The 22,158-nt window shown below is 35.0% G+C and overlaps 3 protein-coding genes and 2 long non-coding RNA genes across 9 annotated transcripts; 4 read left to right on the top strand and 1 right to left on the bottom strand.

Annotated features, from left to right (window-relative positions):
• The first annotated feature begins 362 nt into the window (after window positions 1–362).
• On the top strand, window positions 363–1,016 carry LOC127152000 (uncharacterized). The gene is made up of 3 exons (XR_007825019.1): window positions 363–510; window positions 687–803; window positions 881–1,016. It is a non-coding gene; the product is annotated as an uncharacterized LOC127152000 (long non-coding RNA).
• LOC127151999 (uncharacterized) lies at window positions 487–5,224 on the bottom strand. Of its 2 annotated transcripts, XR_007825017.1 has the most exons (4): window positions 4,889–5,224; window positions 4,687–4,797; window positions 4,422–4,469; window positions 487–4,337 (listed from the first exon to the last, which is right to left on the bottom strand). It is a non-coding gene; the product is annotated as an uncharacterized LOC127151999 (long non-coding RNA). The 2 variants fall into 2 exon arrangements; XR_007825018.1 differs by lacking the exon at window positions 4,687–4,797.
• A 4,225-nt stretch (window positions 5,225–9,449) lies between these two features.
• LOC127152195 (phospholipase A2 inhibitor CNF) lies at window positions 9,450–11,185 on the top strand. The gene is made up of 5 exons (XM_051092694.1): window positions 9,450–9,498; window positions 9,590–9,709; window positions 10,038–10,169; window positions 10,386–10,521; window positions 10,702–11,185. The coding sequence occupies exons 1-5, from the start codon at window positions 9,450–9,452 to the stop codon at window positions 10,814–10,816; spliced, it is 552 nt and encodes a 183-aa protein (XP_050948651.1). The 3' UTR covers window positions 10,817–11,185.
• A 3,229-nt stretch (window positions 11,186–14,414) lies between these two features.
• Window positions 14,415–18,997, top strand: LOC127152905 (uncharacterized). Of its 4 annotated transcripts, XM_051093800.1 has the most exons (4): window positions 14,415–14,832; window positions 14,901–15,122; window positions 15,205–15,594; window positions 18,802–18,997. In XM_051093800.1, exons 1-3 carry the CDS (start codon window positions 14,677–14,679, stop codon window positions 15,589–15,591), a joined length of 765 nt encoding a protein of 254 aa, XP_050949757.1. In that variant the 5' UTR covers window positions 14,415–14,676; the 3' UTR covers window positions 15,592–15,594; window positions 18,802–18,997. The 4 variants fall into 4 exon arrangements, with proteins under 4 accessions (XP_050949757.1, XP_050949755.1, XP_050949754.1 ...); XM_051093798.1 differs by having other exon boundaries at window positions 14,415–15,401; window positions 15,504–15,594; XM_051093797.1 differs by having other exon boundaries at window positions 14,415–15,594.
• Window positions 18,998–20,661: 1,664 nt separating this feature from the next.
• On the top strand, window positions 20,662–21,306 carry LOC127152194 (lymphocyte antigen 6B). The gene is made up of 3 exons (XM_051092693.1): window positions 20,662–20,748; window positions 20,830–20,949; window positions 21,167–21,306. Exons 1-3 carry the CDS (start codon window positions 20,697–20,699, stop codon window positions 21,304–21,306), a joined length of 312 nt encoding a protein of 103 aa, XP_050948650.1. The 5' UTR covers window positions 20,662–20,696.
• The last annotated feature ends 852 nt before the right edge of the window (window positions 21,307–22,158 follow it).

Below are 22,158 nucleotides of genomic sequence, written 5' to 3'. Positions count from 1 at the left end.
TATATATATATATATATAGTACAAATATATACATGTATGTGTGAGTATTAATATATACATAATAAAAATACACAGTACACACATATAGCATAAATTTTTATTTTGGATGCAATTAATCGCGACTAATTGTTTAACAGTTCTAAAACTGATCATGTTTGAGCGTGTCAAGTTTGTGCGGAACTTCACAAAATTTCCTCAGAAAACCCACCCCTTTACGAACAGATATAAAAGAAGCTGAAACACGTTTATTTCATTTAGTTCCTGACACATGATGGATCTGCGTGTCTCTGTTGCTCTTCTTTTCTTTTTCTCACTGGAGGTACAAAACCTATTTAATGTATTTAATGTCTTTTTTGGTATACAAAGATGTTCAAAAAGATGTTACTAAATGTCTCTGTCTTTAAGGATACTCTCTTAAGTGTTATTCGTGCACATCTACTGCGAAGGATTCCTGTGAAGCAGAAGTGCAGACATGTCCACATGGATATTCCAAATGTTCAACTGCTACTGGTAAGTCTAGTTGATGTGGAAATTTACAGTTATTGCGAAAGTGGTAATATGTCATTGCTGATCAAATCTGTCAATAGCCTACTAAAAGAAATAATATTAAGTACAAATATCTATATATGTTTTCTGGAATTATTTCATTATCAATTTATGAATGAAGAACTGTGTCCTTTTTGCAGATTCCACCGTGACAGCTAAAGGGTGTGCACTTTTCTGTTACCCTGGGACCGGTCGGGTACAGACTGGAGAGAGATTATCTATCCAGTGCTGTGACACTGACCTCTGCAATGCAGCTGGTATAGACCCTTATAAGATCATTTGCTGATTTCCATTTTCCATTTTATCCCACTAATTTCCTTATTGTCTTGATCAGATGGAGTGTACAAGGGAAGCTTCCACCTGCTGTTTTCTCCTCTCCTCTTCTACTTCCTGTTTCAGTGAGTCCAGTTGCACTTCATAATCTACAGCTGGGGCAAAGACCACCACAAAAACAGAATGATACATATTTTTATGTAACGCTATGCATTACTGAATAAAGCTTTTTTGTTGTTCTGCTGTTCTTTGGTATCATGATTTGAGGAACTCAAAAATATGTAATTTAAATACATGAAACAAAATACTACATAAATATTATGACGAGAAAAAAATTGTAGGCAAATAAGCACAATTGAAAACATACCTTTTTTATCTGAATTGTAACATGACATAAAAACAAAACGGTTCACATTTTCAGTATTTACCACCAGTGTTTGAATTGAAAAAATAAATGAATAAATAGAACCTTATCTAAATATGATTCAAGGTATTTGTGATATTGGCAAAAAATTATATCTCAATGTTTTGAGAGATTTTATTGGTAATTATACGATAATCAGACAGTATTTTGCTGAGTGTGTTGCGCTGCAAGACTGCCATGTTCTTGATCTTGATAGTTCTTGATATTCTTCATATTCAGTGTGGTCAGTTCACAGCAGAAATTAATATTTTCCAACAAGTTTAAAGTGATTTTTTCCTTTTTCCTATTCTATTCTTTTTTTTTTTTCTAAAAGAATGCATTATCTTTTGCATCAAATTCTTATACTTAATCAATGAAGTCAATTAAAATATTAAGACATTTAGACTGTTACCAAACAAATAAAAAGCATTATCAACAAAATTCATCTTTTCAATGCAAAGAAAACACAGACAGAGGTTTTACCCATTGTTAAATGCAGGACATGAATGCATTAAATGTATAAATAATGTCTGATATTTTAATCCTAAAACGTTGAATGCTGATATCTAAAATTATTTTTCAAAAAATGATAATGTTAACTTCTAGTTTATTGAACTGTTGTATAAAATCAATATCACATTAGTGATTTTTGTGACAAAAATGTCTCTCTTCGTGTGATATTAACTATATGAAATGATATGAATATACATTTTCTGCCCCCATACCTTGAATTTTGGGAACATTTTAAATGCATTTTATTAGACTGAATCACGCAGTAAAAGAACACACTCTAAATGAGCACAGTCAGTCTAGCTATTGTTTAACCCTTTAACTGACATCTCTACTGTACAGTTGAGCCAACTTTGATAGGGAATAAATCACAAGGAAGAGATGAGAGAAAATTTTCATTTTCACTAGTTTCATGTTTGAAGAATTATGGTTTTATTGAAAAACCAAGGGAACCCCCACGTATATTGTTTTGAGTGTTATGGGGGGGTCCCTTAATGCTTACATGAGGTCCGGGAGCCCTCAAGCCCCCCCTCAATTCTTACACTGTTTGCCACACAGAAGCGACTTGCAAGAAGCATCGTGTTTTTCCTAATCAGTGATAACCACACAACCACAGAATCTCTCTCTCTCTCTCTCTCTCTCTCACACACACACACACACATATATCGCATACAATGACAAAAAGTAGACTTAGCTTTACTTAATCTATGTAAAACCATGCTTTTTAAAAGAAAATGTTTCACAGTTATTTTACAGCACTATTTGCTTAAGACGACAAATTGTATATCACTATTGACATGTAGGGTAAAGGTAAAGGTATTTAATCAAAACTCTATTCTCTATTCTACTCTTAATCATATTGCTCTATCAACATTTTATATAGAGAAAAAATATTTCTGTTAAAAAATCTGGTTTAGCATATAAAAAGTAAAATACAAAGGAACATTTTGTTGCTTCATTAAAAGCTGTATTACTGTACTAATATGTTGTATGAGTATTATGAGAGAATATGGACTGAGCTAGTGTGATTACCTGCATCTGTTATTAGTTTGAATGTCCACTGAGGAACAATCTTTGTCTTAGTAACGTTAAGGGTGATTTCCGAGGACAGTGCTGGGTTGCATCTTACAAGGTGTTATTGAAAGTAAAAATAACTTTTTTTTACAACAGTGTTTCACTCTCTTTCAATATAAAAGTCTTTACTGCTGACTAACTCATAAACACAGTCTTGTCGCCATCTAACGGCGTATCTGAAATCACCATCACAAACACACAGACCCACACACACACAGCATTTTGTTAATACCAAATACTATTATTAAATACTACTATTATTTCTATAGAACAAATATTTATTGATTAATAATATTAAATAAACAACAACGGCCATCATAAAAGCTGCCAAGCAATTTAGTCAAAAGTGCAAAGAGTTCTAATACAGCATTAAAGTTGATATGAAAGTATAAAGAGACTTTGCCCTCAGCCAAACCTAACAGTCCTCATGGCGATATTAGTGAATATCCTCTCAAGAACTGTTGTATAAAGTAGTGCTGTCAAACGATTAATAGTGATCCAAAATAAAAATGTTTTGTTTACATAATATATGTGTGTGTGCGCTGTATATATTAATTATATATATATATATATATATATATACACACACATGCATCGATATATTTAAGAAAAATATGTTATGTTTATATATTAAATATATTTATATATAATACTAATGTTATGAATAAAACCATATACATGTAAATGTTTTCAAAATATATACTGTATGTGTGTGTTTTTTATATATATATAATAAATATACACAATACACACAGATATATTATGTAACCAAAAACGTTTTGGATGTGATTAATCGCGATTAATCGTGATTAATCACTTGACAGCACTATCTGAAATCGCATACTTCCCATACAGTAGGCAAAAAGCAGTATGTGACAAAGGAAGTATGTCCGAATTCACAGTACTCATAAAAGAGTAGGGAAAAAAAGTACCTACTACTTTCGCTGTGGTTCTGAAGTGTGCATTCGATGGACACTTTACTATCCCATGAGGATACAGGCTACAAAGTAATTACTTATTCAAAAATGACCTATTAGAGTATGCGATTTTGGAATTTGTACACAGCCAAGCTCTATAAGGCCTGTCACATCAAGAACGATAAATATAAGGATAACTATATTAGTCTCCACACTGTTTATTCTACGCATCTCTCGCATTAAATTCTCGAGCTTGTGATAACAGGATTGATTCTGATTAGGTGTCAATGTTTTTATCGTATGGACTCTGCTATTCTTTAATACTAAGAACGAGTTTTAAAACTATATCGTTATCTTTATAGTTATCAACCTTTGTGTGAACAGGCCTATATTCTGTACAGCGTGTCTGAACGTGAAGAGCTGCTGGATTCAGTACAGCAGGATGAAGGAGAGCAGAGAACAGCAGAGGAACAGGAAGCTCTGAGTGACACTTAGCATCATTACACAAGTTTTCCTAACAACATGAGATGTCCTTAATTGCAGTAGATGTTGGAGTATTACAAACTGATTTTGAGGCACAACCTTTTACAACCATTGACCGGCCTTTGAATTCGCTGATGAAAAGAAAGAAAACAAACGTTTGTATTTGAGTTGGTATATGAGTTGGTCATTTGTATATGTGAGCAGCAGATTCTCACCTGTTGCTTTAATGCAGTGGTCTTCACTCCCTGAACAGCTAATATCACCTAAAACACAAAGAAAAAAAGATAATGTGGCGAATTAAGAGAAAATACAAAAAATTCTGAGACAAAACAAATCTATTGAGAATATTCTGTGATTTAATTCACAAGTTCCACCAGGAAAATGAGTACTCTAGTGCTAAGCTACATTTCCACTGTCGCAGCACTAGTAAATTATAGCAGTCCATCAGTAAATTGATGGACTGCACCATATTGGACTTACCCATTTCTAATACTATTGTTGAACTCATGCACCCAGAAGAACTAATAGGACATCTCACCGTTTTTTCTATACAATAATCCGTCAGGCACTCATAACAGTACTGAGAGTGTCCTTCAGTAATACAAAAAGAAAATTAGAGAGAAAGTGAGGCATCCAATAATCTCTATTTGTACCCAGCAACAATATAAAAAGCAACTCATACCTGCGGTGAAAGGAATGAACAGAAGAAAATCTGAGATTGGCAGATTCATCTTTGATCAGGAGGTGAATGAGATAACATGTCTGTTTCTGTGCTCAATTTATAGCTCATCGAAAGGGGAGGGTCTTTATGAGAAAGTGCAGAAAGACAGAAATAAAACATATATTTTATCAAACAGGAAGTTGAGCTTGAATAAGTTACTGTCAGTTAATGACAAAGAGATGTCTAATAAGGGAATTAATTTTTCTCTTTGTGAAAGAAGTGGTGTACTTATAACACTGCTGCTAACAGAAAAAGGATGGAATTTGCCACAAGGAAATTCTACTTTGGGTGAATTATCTCTTTAACCACAAACGGTCAGAGTTCTTACCCAGTAACATAACATTCATGTTTTAGAACATGTTTAAGAACATGCTTTCAGATGGTGAACTGCATTGCTTTTCTTATACCAGCTAGATCAGGATCAAACTAGTACTAACCACCAATGAAAAAAAAAACAAAAACAGGAAATTGATAGGTCAGGCTGCTTTATTTCAGCAAGGTACAGGAGGCTTGACAAAAAAAAGATTTAAAGGGGTCATCGGATGCAAAGTTCACTTTAACATGTTGTTTGAATATTGTGTGTTGGCAGTGTATGTACACATCTACCCTATAATGATAAAAATCCATGCAGTGGTTTTTAATTTGTAAAAATAATATCCCCGTTTTCAAATCGAGCCGTTCTCAGATACCTGTTGGTGTGAGCCGCTCCCACAATAGTTGAATGACATGAGTGTCTTACCTCAGACCCGCTCTAAATTAGCTGTAACAGTCCGACCTCCATTGTTTCGATGCCGGAGCAGGGATGTAAATTAGACAAGAATATCTCAGACTGAGTGATTGAGGTGTTGTGTTGCTGTGGTCATTATTTACTCCTGACAACTGAGCCGCTAAAGATGCAGTAGATTACATTTGTTTGTGAACGGGAATGCGCCTCCTGATCTACATAAATGCATCTATGTTCCTGCAAATGATTCATGATCCAGCTTTACCTATACAGTAGAAATGAGTATAAGTTTTTTTTTATCTGTGCAATCAGCTTTCCTAATAACCTGCTAGTTAGCTAGTCTCGCAGCTAAATGCGCTATATGCGGCGGGGCGAGCAGAGCTCATTTTCATTTAAAGGAACAATCCATTCGAATGGGATGATTTTTGCAGAGCTCATTTTGACAAGGTAAAAAGGGTGTTGTTTTACACTACCATTGAGATTTTTTTAACCAAAGTATTTTATAGACTGTTCATTAAGACCCTAAAGAATCATATCAACTTGTGGAAAATGGGCACCCAATGACCCCTTTAAGTATGTCTAAACAAAATTTCAGATTAATTATTTAGACTTCAGTTTAAGATATAAAATACAGTGGGTGGCAACAATGGGCAGTTATTTAGTAATCAGGTCAAGATTAGTTTGCATTCTTTTGTCGCTTCAGTATCATGTATTGTTGCAACAAGCTAAAACATGTTGAAGGATCAGTAAATAGAGAGTGCAGATTGTCTGTTGTGAACTGAGCTAATAATATTCATTGTTGTATTTTGTACAGAAAATAATACTTTTTTGTCCTGTAGATCCCTCTAATTCTCCCAGTGGAAAGAAATGTTACTGTTGTGATGGGTAGAGCTGATTAAACATATTGAGCTGCTCAGGGATAAAGACCACTGCCTTGCAGCAACAGGTGAGAATCTGGAAACAAAAATTCTCTCTTATGTTTGAGATTTTAATACAGATCACAATTAGCCTACCAATTTCCAGCTTAGACTTAACCTCAGTTTTCTTTTCATCAGGGCCCTTTGGAGGCCAGTCACTGATTCTAAAAGGCTGTGTTTCTAAAACTTTTGTGATGCTGCAATATCAGCTGGTGATGTTCAGGGAACCTGTGTAACAGTGCTCAGAATGCTACTCTGAGCTTCCTGTTCCTCTGCTGTTCTCTGTGCTCTGCACTGAATCCAGCATCTCTACACATTCTACAATAGGACATGCTGTAGTGAATATAGAGCTTGTATTTTCTAGATTTGGTGTTCTGATATGATTGATTTCAAGGTATACTGAAAACAGGCCCAAACCATGATACTATCACTACCATGTTCCACAGATGGGATAAGGTTCTTATGCTGGAATGTAGTGTTTTCCTTTTTATCTAAGCGTAATGCTTCTCATTTAAACCAAAAAGTTCTATTTTGGTCTCATCTGTCCACAAAACATTTCTCCTAAAGCCCTCTGGCTTGTCCACGTAATCTTTAGCAAACTTGAGATTGGCAGCAATTCTTTTTGGAGAGCAACGGCTTTCTCCTTGCAACTCTGCCATGCACACCATGCTTGTTCAGTGTTCTACTGACAATAAACTCATGAACATTAACATTAGCCAATGTGAGAAAGGCCTTTAGTTGCTTAGAAGTTACCCTGGGGTCCTTTGCAACCTCGTGGACTATTACACATCTTGCATTTGGAGTGATCTTTACTGGTCAATCACTCCTGGGGAGGGTATACAGTGGTCTTGAATTTTTTCATCTGTACACAGTCTGTCTGATTCACTTCCACAAACATGATGAAACTATGATAGATCCCTGCTCTTTAAATAAAACAGGGCAGGCAATGACACTTGATAGTCATTTCACTAAATGAAAACACCTCTAAACAGATGGACTTTGATTTTACCTTTAAATAACTGCGAATTCTAGAGATTCACATACTTTTGCCACTCACAGATATGTAATATTGGATAATTTTCCTGAATAAATAAATGACAAAGAAAATATTTTTGTTACATTTGTTTGATTGGGTTCTCTGGAATGTTGCAGTAAAATTAGTCATTAACAATGCCTAGAAACAAGTCAGAATGCCTACCAGCAACCAGCCAACAACAGTTTTGTCTTGACGAACTTATCTAGGTTTCATTAAAAAAATAAATACATAAAAAAAAAAAATAATAAAATAAAAAAATTAAAAATTACTTAATTAAAAAAAACACCAAGAAAATGTAAACAGCAAATGAACAATAGAACATAAAGTACACTTGACAAACAAACAAACAAAAAAAGTGTAACCTGCTTCTCAGAATGTGCATCCTAACCCACAAGCACAAATATGATCCACTTGTACATGAAGAGCTACTACAAATGCAGGAATTCAGTGCACACATTTATATACGCTTCCTTTTAAACAGTATAGTTACAATATTACCAAATGAAACTAAACCATTACAATATTTTAAAATAAATAATAACATTTAACATATGCAGAAGAGACTTACAAGAAACATTGTTTTCCGTGTTTGTTTTTCCCATTTAGTGACCCACACAACCACAAACACTCATTTCACACATTTTACATGCACCACACATTTACACGCAGACTACATTCAGACCACATTTGCACTGTGACACACAGCAAACACTTTTTTCATGTTATTCTGAGATCTTTCATATGGTAAATTGTTATTCTGAGATCTTTCATATGGTAAAAGTTTAAAATTTGTTCTCTGAAATATAGACTGTCTATCATACAGGGATAAAGACTTCCAAGATATTAAAGCTTTATATATATATATATATATATATATATATATATATATATATATATATATATATTTTTTTTTTTTGTTTGTTTTTTTTTTCAAAAAACACTGTGCAACACTATGCAAAAAAACAAACAAACAAACAAACAAACAAAAAAACACACAACTCCCATTTCACTATGCAATGAAAAATGAGTTGGTCATTGCATGCATTGACCTAGCATGCTTTAGGTTTATGTAGCAATTGAGAATGCCTGATATGATCATACATATGTTCAGACAAATAAATTGTTTAGGATTTTAAGTTTTGCTGAAGGTCATCAAGGTGATTTTGTTATTTTGGTAAACTCTTTGTTTAATGTATGTCTGAGCCTCAGAAAAAAAGCTACTACAAAATAATTATAATACTGCCATTTATATGTGATAGTTCAAAATGACACATTGTATGGCCAAAAGCATGTGAACACCTGAACACTCAAATGTTCCAGTTGTTTAAATTAGTTCAAAACCATAATAGGCTTAATAGGGAGTTGATCCTCCCTTTGCTGCCAATACATCTTTTATCTGACATCACTGAGACTTCACTTTCATGACTTTTATCTGGTAGAGAACTATTTGTTTAAAAGGAAATAATAATTATCAATACATTTTTTATACTCATCTGTTAAACTGGGGTATCAATAACGGGGAAAATTTTGCATGTTACAGAAAACAATGCCTCTTATTTATTTAAGACTGGTGTTACATGCATAGTAATGCTTTAGGCCCTTAGAAAGAAAAACCTCCATCAGTTCTGTGTCCAGAAATCAGGCCCTTTTTAAATCTGATTCTTCTCATTGCAAAGTAGACTCAGAGTGATCAATTTCGTGATTACTGTTAACAAATTGACCTAAATAGACCTTTTCAAAGTTATTTCTCTTAAATTGTCATTTCCTCATGAAGACCCTCCCCTTCTGATGAGCTATAAAATGGTTGCTGAAACAGACATTATCTCATTCACCTCTTGATCAAAGATGGATCTGCAAACCTCAGTTTTTCTTCTGTTCGTTCTTTTCGCTGAAGGTATGAAGACAAATATAGCTTGAATTTATATTGCGTAAAAATAGAGATAATTGATGTCTTACTTTCAACCCCTCTCTCTTTATTATTAAAGGACACTCTCTCCAGTGTTATCAGTGCAGAAATCGGGATGATTCTTGTTCATCTCAAATTGTAGAAACATGTCACAGTGAATCTGCCAAGTGTATGAGTTCCACATCATTGCTACAGTCTGGTAAGTTTAGTATGATTGATTGAAATTTACTGTTTGACTGATGCAGATGCTGCTATAATTTACTGGAGCTGCAACTCGTAGAACTTCTACTTATTTTATTCTGATGGAATTTATATATTCTGAATATCTGCTATTGATTTTTTTTTCTCAAAATGCTATGCTAACTTGTATTAAAAATGTATAAAATGAAATTTCAAACAGGCTGTGAGATTTTTTGTTTGTTTTTAACTGTCGTTACGTGTTTCTACTTCGACATATTTATAAATATATTGTCAGTTAATATAATGTGCAGCTGAACTGGCCTTTCCTGTATCATTGTCGTTTTTAGGTGGCCATACTACTACGGTAAGGGGCAAAGGCTGTTCTGCTGACTGTCCTAGTGGGTCCCTTAATTATGGCATTATGAGAACTGTTGTAGCGTGCTGTGAGACTGACCTTTGTAATGCCCAAAACACTCCAGGTATTGTAATTTACTGGTCATATGCAAATGAATATCTTCTCTTTAAGTTAACACTGATTTTACTTCCAAAAGACATTCAAACAGGAAATAAAATGCAGGGTGCAGTTTGACGGCCATTATTTAATTGAATAGAGCAGCTAATGGATTGTCATTTCATTAGATGTTATATTTTATACAGAAAATATATTAAAAGTCAACTTTTTTTCCCTCCTGTAGATCCCAGAACTATGATCCCTAATGGAAAGAAATGTTACTATTGTGATGAGAAGAGCTGTTTAAATATAATGAGTTGCTCAGAGAGTGAAGACGGCTGCATTACAATAACACCTAAGAACCTGAAGGAAAAAGAGAAGTTTCAAGTCATTATTTTTTGTCTCACTATCATTAATTTGATGATTATAGAAGATTATACCAGTTGTTAGCTTGGACTGAATCAACCTTTGTTTTCTGTCTTTTCATCAGGGACCTCCGGAGACCAGCCAAGAGTTTTGAAAGGCTGTATCTCTCAACACCTTTGTAATTCAATTGTTAGCGGCCCAGAGGTCATCTCATGCTGTTCAGGGAACCTGTGTAACGGTGCTCAGAGTGTCACTCACAGCTTCCTGTTCCTCTTCTGTTCTCTGCTCTCCTGCATCCTGTTGCACTGAGTCCAGCAGCTCTTCACATTCTACAATGAGACACACTGTACTGAATATAGAGCTTGTATTCACTCTGTACTATCTCTGGTGTCTTTATGTGATTTTTTATTTTATGAAACAATATTACATCACCTCCTTTCTGGGTTTATATTTATCAAGGTTGTTATGCTTTAAAGTCTGAAATATTTTAAGTACTGCACGTAATGGGTGGAGCTTGAAGATCCAACCACACACCATAACTCTAAACATAAATAGGTCAAGCCCACCCATTTAACCAATTTGGTTCTGCAGTGAGCACCACAAATAGGCCTATCAATAAATGGAATGTGTTCAGCATTCTGCCCAAAAAATTCAAATGATTTATTAAGAAGACCTCAAGCTTGTTTAAGACGCACACCATCTACAGCAATGCTAAAATAAACATTTTTTCCCACCAAGTTTTGAGCAATTTGTTACTGTTTTGTACACATTGTCAAAATATTTATAATTCAAATGCATTTTGTTTTATTGACCACAATTGTTGAGAGAGGGGGACAGCGAGCCCAGCACCTGTTTGTCATTAAAATTAGTTAACAAGACCATCGCATGCAATGACAAAAGGTTTACTGAGCTTACTTGATCTAATATGTTGCAGGTTTATGCAGCTACAATCATAATCTCTGAAATCATTATGCATATGTTGGAAAAAATAATTTGGTTAGGATTTCCAGTTTTGTTCAATGTGGTAATTTTTCAGGAAGTGTTAAGTTAAAGCATAGTATTTGGGATAAAAGCCCCCTCACTTTGTCCCCTTATATAAATGTAGGGTAAAGCCTTTAAAAATCTAATTCCAGGCAGCTAAAGAGACCTTTGCCATAAAGGTCTCTTTAGCTGCCTGGAATTAGATTTTTAATCAAGGCAAACTTTTTAACACAAACAATATTGCCCTATTTTACAAAGAGATACATTTTTTCTGTTCAAAAGAAAATAATAATTATCATTATGTTGTTTGCATTTTTCTTTATTAGCCTATGTTAAGTTGTAAATTACACATATAGTTTCTGCTGTTTTATTGGTAAATTACAGATTTATCAGTCTGTGGCTGTAATTTATGTTTTTGCTCCCTCTACAGGTGAAGAGGGTAATGGTGCCAAATATGTAAGTGTAACTTATGGTCACAAGAGGGCGCTGCGAATGCAGGTGCAGGTCTATGCAGTCTTTGGAGTTTTTATCATCGTGCTCAAGAGTCATATTTTGGTTCGTTTAAACTAAAACAAATTAAAACCAATATATTACTATTATATATATATATAACTCTATAACTATTACTATTATAATATATAACTGTTTTTCTGATCAGCGTTTTTGATAGCTTTTATACAAAGATTAAATAATTTCACTTGTGACATACAAAGAAAATAATTTATACTTTAATATTTGATCATGGTAATTTTAAATATAAAATATAACATTTAAAATTTGTTGAAAATGTTAAAGCAAGTTGAATGACTTGCACATCTTTCCTTAAATCTGACAAAAATAGCATTGTTTATGGCAAACCATGAATATGATATTTGATAAAAAGGCATCATATGCCCTGTTTGACATGTAATTGGCATTAAAATACTTTCGTTTTCAAACAAGGAAGATATTATGTGCTTCTCTTAAACATGCATATTAAATTATGCATATTATTTAAACATATTTGCCTTCAATTTTTCCTTATTCCTTATTTTTCCATTCGTTATCTTGTTCCTATGTTGTTACCCCCTCCAATTTATCTTGATATACTGTTTCTCTGTTTGTTGTTTTTGTTCCCTTATTTATTTTGCACTGTTCTGCCTTGTTATTCATATTAGTTTCTCTCTGCATATGTCAGTCAACAAAGTACCAAAAAACAAATAAACAAAAAAACCTGTAACTGTGCAGCACCCACATTGAGAGAACTTTCATAACTCAAAAGTAAGAATCTATTTCTGTTTCTGGTTCTAAAGATGCATGAAAGAGATTTTACTTTTCACACCAATTTTAGTTACATGCTAAAGAATGTGAGCTATATCACTATGATAAAGGGTTAGTTTTTGTCAAAAGATGGTGTTAAAAAAAAGACGCTGAATTTAACAAATACTTGTTTAATTCAATGTGTCTGTGTGGGACACAAAATTCAATGTGTTTGTGTGGGACACAAAAGGCACCGGTTTTGTGGAATTACCTCATTATGTTTCTCTCAGTTTAGGTGGCAACAAAGTTACTATTTTTTGTACCATGTTGACATTTTGACATATGCAAGAGAAACTACTATGAAAATAATAATAAAGAAGAACAATGCAAAATAAATAAGAAAACAGTAAGAGAAGGTATATATCAAGATAAACAAATACAGAGAGACTACATGCTGAAACCAGATAAAAGCAGGGGGAAAATAAGTTAAGGAATAAGAAAAAATGGAAGGCAAATTTGTACAATGGTATAGACAAATAATATGCATAAATTTTGCATGTTTAAGAGGAGGACATAATATTTTACTTGTTAATTAAAAGGAAAGTATTGTATTCCAAATGCATGTCAGAAAGGGCAAATGATACCTTGTGTAATCAAATATCATGTTTTATCGCTTGCCATTTAAAATGCTATTTTTTTCCCCTCAGCATGATGGATTGGGGGAAAGATGTGTCAGTGATTCAACTAGCGTTAACATTATTTCATTATCATATAAAAAATTGTAAAACATTATAGTATGTTATATTAAAATATCAAAGTATGCATTATTTTCTTTGTATGTCACAAGTGATATAATTTAACCCAGACCTGTTGATAAAGTTACATATGTTTGTTTCAGTTTAAAGCTCATTTCAGCTCATCTTAAACATGCAAAAATTATGTACATTACTTGTCTACCATTGTACATATTTGCATTACATTTTTCCTTACTTTAGTATTTTTCCACTGCTTCTGTATCATTCCAATGTTTGTCACCTTTATTTTTGTTAGAGTCTAGACATATAATTTCTCTTATTGTTTTATTTATTTTTCCACTGTATTTTTTTATTACAACTTTCAGATTAGTTTCATTGCAACAGTACAAAACACAGTAACACTGCAGCATCTGCCTCAAACGTAAGAACTTATTTCTTACTTTAAACAGGATGTTTCTTCTCCCCACATCAATCAATCAAATGAACACCCTCTGTGTGCAGGTGTAGGTCATTCTGCTGAACTGCACCCATTTGAATTCTTTGCTGTTGCAACAATATATTTAAGTGAAAAGTTTCTAAGAAAAGTCTAAACTACAGTCTAACCGTCAATGGTTTATATTGCACAGATGTATATCTCACCTAAAAAAAATAAACTAAAGTGGTGCTGCTGGTTAAGAATTTTGAGCATCAGTTTGAGTGTAAAGGGGTCATTCACTCAAAAGCTCATGTACTCACCCTCGTGTCCTTCCAAACCAGTATGTGTTTTATATGTTGTTTTCTGGTGTAACTTATATTAGGTAAAATACATTGATACGGTATCTATTGTGTTAAGGTGGGAAAACGTATATTGCATGGAACAAATTTATGAGTGGTCTGTGGCTCTCTCATTTTTATATTACAAAGTTTGTCTTTTCTTTCTGTTTTGCAAGTAGATTTCTTATTGTCTGTTTTTCAATTTAAAATCAAATTTATACACCATCATTTTCGTTTCTTATAACGTGTGAATATACCCCCTGTTGTATTTTACAACTAAAACATCCGGATTACTTTGTTATAACTAGTTTTGTTTGATTTCCCGAGTTGCTAGCTTATAGCCCGTTAGCAGCACCAGCGTGGTTGCCGCTAATCCTGCTTGCATTGTTTACACACTATTTACACACATTACCATTGTTTACTCACTGTTACTTGCTTTAAATGGCGAATTTGTGTCCACCTTTGAGTGCAGGTGAGGACACGTTCGAGCTGCACTCGTTGCAGCTCGAGCTGGAGGCCGTGGAGAAGCAGATTCAGGAGCTGTTGGTGCGGCAGACGGAGCTGAGAGAGCGGAGGGCCGCTCTGGAGTCCTCCCGGGTGAGTAACGTTATACAGCGCGATACTAACACTCTGACCACCTCTACTCCGTGTGCTTCTCTGCACAGGTCCCGTGCACCCTGGACGCGATCTTCCCAGATGTCCTTCACTCCGGCGCCGGGACACCACGGACCCTGGGTGCAGCAGCAGCGGAAGACGCGAGCCAGGCCCCGGCCGAGGACCTCGCCCCCTCCGCCGCCTCCGGTCTTCGAGATCTCCACCCGGAACCGCTTCGCTCCCCTTCGCGAGACGGAACGCGACGCTGTGATCGTCGGAGACTCCATTGTCCGGTACGTACGTGCTACTTTAGCTAAAGGTAAAGTCCACACCCACTGTTTTCCTGGTGCTCGCGTTCTCGATGTTTCTGCGCAGATACCCGCAATCCTGAAGGACGGCGAGAGCGTCGGCGCGATCGTCCTGCACGCGGGGGTGAACGACACCAGGCTGCGGCAGACGGAGGTTCTGAAGAGGGACTTCAGCAGCCTGATCGAGACGGTTCGCAGCACGTCGCCCGCGACGAGGATCATCGTGTCAGGACCGCTTCCCACGTATCGACGTGGGCACGAAAAGTTCAGTAGACTTCTTGCTCTAAATGAATGGTTACTGACATGGTGTAAAGAACAGAAACTGCTCTTTGTTAATAATTGGAATCTTTTCTGGGAACGTCCTAGGCTTTTCCGTGCTGATGGCCTGCACCCCAGCAGAGTCGGAGCGGAGCTGCTGTCGGACAACATCTCCAGGACGCTACGCTCCATTTGACTAGTAAGTACATTCTCAAATGATTGCTACGATGGCTTTTGTTCTGAACGCTTAAATGATAGTACTTGCACTGTCCAATCTATAAAGACTGTGTCTGTTCCTCGAATAGTGAGATCAAAACATAAATTTAATGCAGGATCTAGAAAAAATCTGATCGTAATTAAACCAGAAAAAAGCAAAATACACGAACAGAAACCATTTTTAAAGCTTGGGCTGCTAAACATTAGATCACTTGCACCGAAAGCAGTTATTGTGAATGAAATGATCACAGATAATAGTTTTGATGTACTCTGCTTAACCGAAACCTGGCTAAAACCTAATGATTATATTGGTCTAAATGGATCCACTCCACCAAACTACTATTATAAACATGAGCCCCGTCAGAGTGGTCGTGGTGGTGGTGTTGCAACAATATATAGTGATATTCTCAGTGTTACTCAGAAAACAGGATACAGGTTTAATTCATTTGAAATACTTTTGCTTAATGTTACTCTGCCAGATATGCAAAAGAAATCTCTCCTATCTCTTGTTTTAGCTACTGTGTATAGACCGCCAGGGCCATATACAGATTTCCTAAAAGAATTTGCAGAATTCCTTTCAGAACTATTGGTTAATTTTGATAAAGTGCTAATTGTCGGAGATTTTAACATTCACGTTGATAATACAAATGATGCGTTAGGACTTGCGTTTACTGACCTAATAAACTCTTTTGGAGTCAAGCAAAATGTCACCGGGCCCACTCATCGTTTTAATCATACGCTAGATTTAATTATATCGCATGGAATTGATCTTACTGATATAGATATCGTACCTCAAAGTGATGATGTTTCTGACCATTTCCTTGTATCGTGCATGCTGCGTATCACTGATATTAACTATATGGCTCCACGTTATCGTCTTGGCAGAACTATTGTTCCAGCCACCAAAGATAGATTTACAAATAACCTGCCTGATTTATCTCAACTGCTCTGTGTACCCCTTAATACACAGGATCTAGACAAAATGACTAGCAATATGGGCACCATCTTCTCCGATACGTTAGAAGCTGTTGCCCCCATCAAATTGAAAAAAGTTAGAGAAAAACGTATTGCGCCATGGTACAACAGTAATACCCATTCCCTCAAGAAAGAAACTCGCAATCTTGAGCGCAAATGGAGAAAAACTAACTTGGAAGTTTTTAGAATTGCATGGAAAAACTGTATGTCCAGATACAGACAGGCTTTAAAAGCTGCTAGGGCTGAGCATATCCGCAAACTCATAGAAAATAACCAAAACAATCCAAGGTTTTTATTTAGCACAGTGGCTAGATTAACAAATAACCAGACGCCACCTGATCTAAATATTCCTTTACAGTTTAATAGCAATGACTTTATGAATTTCTTCACTGATAAAATAGATAACATCAGAAATACAATAACCAGTGTAGATTATACTGCATCTAATATGTCAACTTCTTTCGTCGCACCCAAAGAAAAACTGCAGTACTTTACCGCTATAGGACAGGAAGAGTTAAATAAACTCATCACTGTGTCTAAACCAACAACATGCCTATTAGATCCCGTACCCACTAAATTACTGAAAGAATTGTTACCTGTGGCAGAAGAACCGCTTCTCAATATTATCAACTCATCGTTATCTTTAGGTCATGTCCCTAAACCATTCAAGCTGGCGGTTATTAAGCCTCTTATTAAGAAACCACAACTAGACCCTAGTGAACTGGCAAATTATAGACCCATTTCTAATCTTCCATTTATGTCTAAAATTTTAGAGAAAGTTATATCTGCTCAACTGTGCTCATTCTTGCAAAAAAATGATATTTATGAAGAATTTCAGTCAGGTTTCAGGCCCCATCACAGCACAGAAACTGCACTTGTTAAAATCACTAATGACTTGCTTCTTGCATCAGACCAAGGCTGCATCTCATTGCTAGTTTTACTTGATCTTAGTGCTGCGTTCGACACTATAGATCATGACATACTAATAGATCGACTACAAAATTATGCAGGTATCCAAGGGCAGGCTTTAAGATGGTTTAGATCCTACCTGTCTGATCGCTACCACTTTGTTTATTTAAATGGGGAGTCATCTCAGTTATCACCAGTAAAGTATGGAGTGCCACAAGGATCTGTTCTAGGTCCTCTACTATTTTCAATATACTTGCTGCCCCTTGGTAATATTATTAGAAAACACGGGATTAGTTTCCATTGTTATGCTGATGATACTCAACTATATATCTCAACAAGACCAGATGAAACTTCTGAATTATCGAAGTTAACAGAGTGTGTTAAAAATGTAAAAGATTGGATGACCAACAATTTTCTGCTATTAAATTCAGATAAGACAGAAATATTACTTATTGGACCTAAAAACAATACACAGAATCTTTTGACTTACAATTTACAACTAGACGGATGTGTTACTTCCACTACAGTCAAAAGCCTGGGTGTTATATTAGACAGCAACTTGTCTTTTGAAAATCATATTTCTCATGTTACAAAAACAGCATTCTTCCATCTTAGAAACATTGCCAAGCTGCGAAACATGTTACCTGTTTCTGATGCAGAAAAGCTAGTTCACGCATTCATGACCTCTAGACTGGACTATTGTAATGCACTACTAGGTGGTTGTCCTGCATCTTCAATAAACAAGCTACAGATAGTCCAAAATGCAGCTGCTAGAGTCCTTACCAGGTCAAGAAAGTATGATCATATTACCCCAATCTTAAAGTCTCTGCACTGGCTACCTATTAGGTTCCGCATCAGCTACAAAATAGCACTACTTACCTATAAGGCACTTAACGGTTTAGCTCCTGCGTACCTAACTAGTATTCTACCACGCTACAATCCATCACGCTCCCTAAGGTCGCAAAACTCTGGACTGTTGGTAGTACCTAGGATAGCAAAGTCCACTAAGAGGTAGAGCTTTTTCACATTTGGCACCCAAACTCTGGAACAGCCTTCCTGATAACGTTCGGGGTTCAGACACACTGTCTCTGTTTAAATCTAGATTAAAGACGCATCTTTTTAGCCAAGCATTCAAATAATGCATCTCAAACTTTTCCTGCAGCTATATCTGATCAAATGTTCATTATTAATCTTTTAGCTCTGGTTTAACAAACCTTCCTTTTCTTAGTTTGAACAGCAGCTACGCTAATTATGTTCCTATTTGTTCTCTGTTTTTGCCATGGGATTGACATCCCATGGTAACGAGGAATTCACAAGCTCCAGTGTGGATCCAGAACACTTAAGAAGAGATGATGCCAACCCCACAGAGGACTTCAGATGATGCCAACCCTGAAAACATACAGCACTACCGAATTCTGCTACTAATTTATAGTGTTCTTTGTCTGTTTGATTACGTCATTAATTGATCTTTACCACACATCTCTGCCATATGTGCATCAAGCTACTACTCTACTACATATATTGTAAAAATGTCAATTTGGTGTAAAGCTGCTTTGCAACGATATGTATCGTGAAAAGCGCTATACAAATAAATTTGAATTGAATTGAATTGAATGTATTTCATCAAGTGATTGTGTAACTGGGTCCATCAACATCAGCACACCTTTTATTTCTATTTTTAAAATCAGGCACTTTTAAGCCAGTTTTTCCTTGTCACAGTGCAATATGATGGATTGAAATGTATTGTTATAATTGACTGTTGGAGATGCTGCTATAATTGCTCCTGCAAAATGTAAATTATATTTAAATTAGTAGTACATGAATCATTAGTGGTAATATACTAAGCTTTCTTTTCTTTCTGCTTTCTTTCAGTTGTTACTCCATACAATACATCTGTAGTGAAGATTAAACAGTGTGGGTCTATCAACATCGGCACTGGAAAGATCTATGCTTACTGCTGTAACACAAATCTCTGTAATACAGAATATGCTTCAGGTATTGTACTTTCCTGACCATCTGTAAAAATAAATAAATAAATAAATAAATAAATAAATAAAAAACTGTCTAAAATCAACACTCATTTTGCTTTATGACATTCAATCAGGAAATAAACTGCAGGGTGTGACTTGTCTGTCATGAACTGTTTCCCTTTTGGACCTGCTGCAAAATGTAACAGCCTTTTGAATGTTTAAAACTGTATTTAGCATCATTTACCACCATGTGGCAGCAGATAATCTTTTGTACACATACACAAAAACAACACATTCGCTATTATTGACATCGCACATTTACTGGAGACTTTTCACTTTTCCAGAATTGTGTTTTAATGTAATTGCATTATTCTTTTCCATGTATTATTATTATTATAAATAACTTTCCCTTTAACTGTATAAAATGTACAGGATGTAAAATGGGCCTGTAAATATTAAAATAACATTTAAAGTAGGCTAGTGTTATTTCTGAAACATAGACGGAGAGAATTTGTAAATCATTTAAGTGAATGTGGCAATTTACATTACAGTTTTTTGATTACCCTATTAGTATTTTGACAATCCAGTGGTACATCTTAAAACTCTTAATACTGATCTCAGAACAGATTAACTTTTTTAAAAAATATATATTTTAGCATATTCTCTATGATCAATGTTCAATACACAAAATCCCACAGTATCTTTTTCACTAGCCTATGTGTTTCATCTATATTTACATTTTACATTTAGTCATTTAGCAGATGCTTTTATCCAAAGCAACTTACAAATGAGGACAACAGAATCAATCAAAACCAAAAAATAGGGATAATATGTAAGTGCTGTGATAAGTCGCAACTGTGATAATAACGCAATACACATAGCAAGGTTCGGCAAAATAATATAAAAGTTAAAAGAATAAGAAAAAAAGGTTTATTCCAACTCCAGTGCTGAAAAACAAGTCATTGTAATTTTTTTTATAAAGTACTCTCAGTCATGAAGCATGAGCAGAGTCAATTTGAAAATTGTCCTTAAAGCTACTGTATCATAAAATTATGCGTTAAACTGTGTGCCATAACAGAATGTTTGATTTTTTTCAAAAATCCATATGGTTTGTAACAGTAACTGTCAGAGGCTTGTGTAGAACTTCACAAAGGTTTCTCAGTAAACCCACCCCTTTCTGAACAGACATAAAAGGAATGGAAACATAGTTATTTCATTCTGTTCCTGACACATGATGGATCTGCATGTCCCTGTTGGCCTTCTTCTAATTTTTCTCACTGGAGGTACAAAAAACAGCAAGTATTTAATAATGTATTATTTTGCAGACATAGAGAGGTCACTATATGTCTGTCTCTGTCTTTAAGGATACTCTCTCAAGTGTTACACGTGCACACCTGATCTTATGGGTCGCTGTGAGGCAAAAGTGGAGATGTGTGGAGTTGGATATTCCAAATGCCAAAGCACAACAATAGAACAATCCATTGGTAAGTCCAGTTTGATGTGGAAATGTACAGTCATAGTTTATTGGAAGTGATAATATGGTTCCTGGTTGATTTGGTTACTGTATTTTTTAATCTCATCACATAATTGCAATTATTTGTCTATTAAAAGAGGAGTATTTTATGGAACTGGTATCCTATTACTGTATACAGATGTTAATGTTTTTTTGTTGTTGTTTGTTTGTTTTTATTTTTAAATTAGGAGGTTCTAAGGTGTCTGTCACAACTAAACAGTGTGCCCCTGCATGTGAACCTGCTGGAGAGCCAATAACTACTCACTGCTGTGACACTGACCTCTGCAATGCAGCAGGTATTGTCCTTTATATGCAGTGTTGGGAGTAACATATTACAAAAGTAATAATATTACACATGTATATTACGTTTTGCTGTAACGCAGTAATATAATACATTACTAATCAAATATCGGTAATAATATTACTCGTTACGAGTTTGGTTCATGTTTGTCTGGCGCGGCACTCGTCAAATGTTCATGGAAAGAAAAACGAGATGACAGAAATAAAAGTAAACACACTGCAGTCTCGAATGATCTGTATGACCAAAAATGACAGATTTTTTTGTTGTTTGTTTCCGTTGTTTGATTGCGCCGGCAAAATGTAATAATTTTGTGCTTATCTGTGTTTAACCTAAACTACAAGTAACGTTAATGTAGACCTGCATACCGGTAGCCTATCTAAATATGATTTTATAATTTTATGCTATATAGACCTAACTCATTACCCTCCACTGGATGTATAATGAGCAGCAATAAACTACATTTTGGTGTTTTATAATGCCTAGTCATACTTCTGTGGATATTTTGGTGAAAGCAACTCAAACGTAACTTAAAAGTAGTGTAGCGTATTACAATTTAGAGACAGTAATATTGTAATGTAACTAATTACTTTTAAAAGACAGTACTAGTACTATATAATCTATTACATTTTGGAAGTAACCTGCCCAACACTGTTTATATGATCATGTGCTAATATGCATGTATGTGTTTTCCCCCCAAAACAACCATCACAGTTATATAAACACATGATTGTTCAAAAAAAACAAAAAATCAGATTTCAATAGTGCAAAGCTTATAAATGAGTCAAGTATTGACTGTTTTTTTTTTTGATTGAAACTGATCTGAATCAATAATTTTTTTATTACTATTATTATTAGTAGCAGCATTAGTTAACAGTGATT

The sequence above is a fragment of the Labeo rohita genome, chromosome 21 (genome assembly GCF_022985175.1).
Source record: "Labeo rohita strain BAU-BD-2019 chromosome 21, IGBB_LRoh.1.0, whole genome shotgun sequence".
Taxonomy (NCBI): Eukaryota; Metazoa; Chordata; class Actinopteri; order Cypriniformes; family Cyprinidae; genus Labeo; species Labeo rohita.
This window is presented reverse-complemented; position numbering and strand designations above follow the sequence as displayed.